Raw genomic sequence first — 4,312 nt, forward strand, 5'->3', positions numbered from 1 at the left:
AGTTTACGTATATCTGGCGCGACTCTTGTGACTTCTGCATGAAGTTATTTGCACGTTTTATGGCGGGAAACTTCGAAATTTGAACCTCTGACAGGTTGGTGAGATAAGTCGCTGAGGGCGACGTTTGAGTTGACCCCTGGCACGGGTGTCATCATGCCGCCTGCGGCGGTTGCACTTCATGTCAGGAGAGTGGATGCCACGCGCGCGTGGTAACCGTCGTCCCTGTTTTCCCGCTCGACGTGGCAACCTCTCGTTGGTTGCCCTTGCGGCTAGTGCGGCACGGTTACCCATCGCATTAAATGCGATGGGTATAAATATCCGGAGAGAAAGGTGAGAGATTCACTTTCTCTTCGTTTCTTCTCCGATTTCCTCTCGAAACTCTTTGAATCTTCAAAGTGTTCTTCATTTTCTTCAAGATTTCTTCAAATCTTCAAACCTTCTTCGAGCCTTTTCTCCAGATCCTCTTAGAAACATGAGTGAAGAGCATCAAGAGGTTCCTGCTAGTGAGGAAGGACCGGTTCCAGTCCTTAGATGGGACCTAGGTCTGTTCGAACAGATTGTTCGAAGCTTCAGATTCCCACCGGAGTGGGACGCCCGGTATCCGGCTCAGGGCCAAACCGCGGCTGATGCCCCACCCGGCTATATTACCCTTTATGAAGATTTCTTTCTTCAGGGTAATTTCCGGTTGCCGGCGACCAACTTCCTGGGTAGTATCCTTTCTTACTACCAGTTTCACATATCTCAGATGAGTCCACCCGGGATGGTGAGGGTGCGACACTTCGAGTTCTTATGCCAGTCTCATGGCATCGAGCCAACTGTCGACAAATTTCGATCATTCTATCAACTCCAGAGGACGATGGGGTTCTTTTCGTTTGCCAGCCGAGGTGCGGCGAAAAAGATTTTGTTAAATCCACCAAAGAGTTTCCATGACTGGAAACCCAAGTTCTTCTTCATCAGGGAAGAAGTCGTGCCGGTCGCTATGACCTTTAGGGAATGGACTGAGGCCATACCCAAGGAAGATCTGCCGATCCCGAAAACGGCTTTGTGGTACCAACAGTTGACCCCAACCCCTAACCGGGTGTTTGGGGAAAATGTTTTAGTTGCAGCCAAGATGAGTGACCAGTGGTCACCTAGCAGCAGGGAGGTTCCTGTGCTAAAGCTTGGCGATCAAGGTTAGACCTTTGTTTGTTTTTTATTTCTAAGTAAATTTGCTGCAAATGCTTCTTACCCTTTTTTATTTATAGAAGCGCAACTCTACCAAGCTGCCTTCACTACCTTTGGTGGCTCCATGGGTGTTCGCGCAGTGCGCGATGATGAAGAGAGCTGGTATGACCAGATTAAAGGAAACTTCATGTTTCCAGCTGCTGATGCTTTCGCTTCGCCGCCGACCGCTACTGAAGGTGCGCAATACCCAAAACCTCGTCCATTGCGCTCTGTGACTCTCGCTGGGAAAGAAACTTTCTATCTTTCCAGCGAGGAGTCCGTAGGGTCTTCCAACGGCGAGCTAAGCTCTTGGTCTAAAATATTTGCAGGTGTGTTGCGCGACCTGGGGATTGACCCAGAGGAGAAAAAGAAGAAACCGGTGAAGAAGAAGAAGAAAGCGGAGCCGGAGGTGACCAGCAAGGGCACTGGCCCTAGTCGCGCAACAGCTGCTGCTGGCAAAGGTACTCTTCGCCTTCGTCAACGTGACTTGGATGATTATGTGATCATCAGTGACTCATATGAAGGTTTAACTCATGTAGCTAAGGGAAAAGCTGGTGCTGGTGGGTCGAAGAGTTCTGGGAGCGCGGGTTCTCGTAACCCCGATGCTGGCGCGACCCCCAGTTTTCCCGAAGATGTAGAAGAGGAGGAAGATGCTGGTGCCCGACTTATTGGGCGAAAGAGGGGTAGGAGCGAGGCTACAACTGGTGTGGCCTCCGCGCCTCAATCTGTTGTGATCCCTGCGATAGGGAAGACGAGCAGGCTGCGCTCGTTGTATCAATTTTCTCCTGGTATGTTCTTTTCTTCTTGTCTTTTCTAAAAAACTTCTTTGCTTATACGTGCCTTGTTTTGTAGAGATCAAGAAGAAGACCCCTGAAAAGGCGGTTACATTCGTTGAGGCGGGGGCAAAAAGGCCCAAGATAACCGTCAGGTCCACTGACGCTGCAGCTCAGGACGCCGCGAAGGCGGCTGAAGCGCAGCGAAAGGTGGAGCAGGCGCGTAAGAAAGAAGAAGAGAAGAAGATTGCTGAGGAGAAGAAGAAGAAGGAAGTAGAGGAGAGAGAGAAAAGAGAGGAGGAGGAGAAGAAGAAAAGAGAGGAGGAGGAGAAGAAGAAAAAGGAGGAGGAAGATAGGAAGCGCAGGGCGGAGCAGGAGAGGCTGGCTGAGGTGGCTAAGAAGCAGGCCTTGGAGAAGGAGATGGCGGCGAAAAAGGCTGTGGATCAGCCTTTGAAGTCTCCAGGTCCTGAGGTCACCAGGCCAGCCAGCACCGGCCCTGTTAACATTTCGAAAGGGTCCGGTCGCTACTCTTCTAGCGGCGCGAGCTCTGGTGGAGCTGGGGGTTATAACCCCACTGTGGTAGGGGCGAAAGATACCGTTGGAGATATCTACTACAAGACATATACTGAAGAAGAGCGCGGTGATGCCCTCCATCAAGCCCCCTGGAGTTTAAAACAGAAGGATACATTTGCTGAGTTTAGCGCTTCGCGTGAATGGTTTTTGAATTCCTTCCCCCCTGGTGAGGTTAATCGGCAAAGGGCAAAAACCCATGAGATGTTATATCGCACTTATATTCTTGGGGAAGCCAATGCCCGCTCTGCCAACCATCAGATCGTTCGCGAATGGCGGACGATGGTCAGAGAGCGTGCCGATTGGGAGGGTTACCGCGAGCGTACTCTGAAGCGAATTGCGGAGTTTGAGAAGTCGAAAGTTGCGCTCGACGAAGAAAGAGCCAAGTTTGAGGCTGACAAGAAGGCGGAGGAGTGGGGCCGCGAGGGGCTGCAGAAAAAACTCCACAATGCTGAGGAGCAACTGGCCAAGGAGAAGGCCGAGTTCAAGCGTATATGCGCCCAAGACAACGAGCGTACTTATGCTCTACGACAGAAGATCGTTGGTCTTGAGGCTACAGTTGCGGACTTGACCTCAAAAGTGGAGGAAGCGCAGGGTGAAAAAACTGCCAAGCAGCAGATGGAGGTTAGTTCTACTGATTCCCGCTTTTCCTTTTTGTTTACGAGATTTCTCTAAGTCAATTCTCAAGGTGTTTGTCAATTTTTAGGTTGAACTGACTGAAGCCAAGGTGCAATTGTCTAACCAGGACAAGGATCTCCATGCCAAGGACGTTGAGATAGCGGAACTCAAGCGTCGCTTGAATGAGCAAATCGACAGATGCGAGTCTTTGGAGATTGACCTTGAGGCTGAGAAGGTCAAGGCTGCTGATGCTGAGGAGGCGCGTGCTGTGAGCACTGCCGCGCTGAATGTGGCTCAAACCAACTACTCTGAGGCTCAAGGTATCGTCGATACACTTGTCTCAGAAGCGGAGTGGATGCGCACTCGTGGAGTAGTGATGGTAAGTGCCTTGTGCTTTTTTCTTAAGAGTTTTTTTTTCTTTAATGCTTATCTTTTGTTGAAGGTTGCCAACTCCATCCTGAATGCGAACGAGCTAGATCGCGCTGTGGCGGCTCTGACAGATGCGGCGCGTGCGGTGGGTCACCGAGGAGGTTACCTGGAGTGTGCTGATCATGTTGAGCAAATGCTTGGGCAAGAATTTGACACAAGCCACTGCTCAGTAACAGATCGTGCCGATGCTGCGCTGGCAAGTGCTGAAAATTCCTATGACAACCTCTCCTTGCCTATCATGGAGTTGGTTGTTGAATCGTTAAAGAAAGACGACTGGTGCCAGCGTCTTAAGGCAATCCTCGACCCACCGGTCACCGTCGAGTTGTCCGACGAAGAGCCAGCTGGTGATGATGGCGGTGATGGTGATGATGATGGCAACGATGATGATGGTGAAGACGACGGAGATGATGGTGATGATCGTCGCGAAGAGTAGGAGAGTTTGTGGAGTAGTTAGTTGGTAGGCACTTGTGCCTTTGTAATTTTGATAGTCTTATGTATGATGCTGCGCAGTTGCGCAAGATGTTAATGGAACCTTTTGTCTTTTTCTGTTGCAATTACTGCATTGTTATAAAAACTTATGCTAAATTAGCTCGAATAAATGGAAGCGTTTTCTAAGTATAAAGTGGCCACCCGGTCTCGCGCTTTGTTTGCGGAGGGCCTTGGAGGTGGTTTGAACCATCTCACAATGCTGGAGTGTTTTCGCGCTAATCAGAAGTTTA

The 4,312-nt window shown here is 50.2% G+C and overlaps 1 protein-coding gene and 1 long non-coding RNA gene across 2 annotated transcripts; both read left to right on the plus strand.

Moving 5' to 3' along the window:
* Nucleotides 1-1,820: 1,820 nt before the first annotated feature.
* Nucleotides 1,821-2,105, plus strand: LOC118482196. Its single transcript, XR_004867666.1, has 2 exons — nt 1,821-1,991; nt 2,056-2,105. It is a non-coding gene; the product is annotated as an uncharacterized LOC118482196 (long non-coding RNA).
* Nucleotides 2,106-2,396: 291 nt separating this feature from the next.
* Nucleotides 2,397-4,030, plus strand: LOC110874852. The gene is made up of 4 exons (XM_022123237.2): nt 2,397-2,939; nt 3,081-3,170; nt 3,253-3,543; nt 3,607-4,030. Exons 1-4 carry the CDS (start codon nt 2,397-2,399, stop codon nt 4,024-4,026), a joined length of 1,344 nt encoding a protein of 447 aa, XP_021978929.2. The 3' UTR covers nt 4,027-4,030.
* Nucleotides 4,031-4,312: the final 282 nt, after the last annotated feature.

This window comes from Helianthus annuus, chromosome 9 (genome assembly GCF_002127325.2).
Source record: "Helianthus annuus cultivar XRQ/B chromosome 9, HanXRQr2.0-SUNRISE, whole genome shotgun sequence".
NCBI classification, from domain to species: Eukaryota; Viridiplantae; Streptophyta; class Magnoliopsida; order Asterales; family Asteraceae; genus Helianthus; species Helianthus annuus.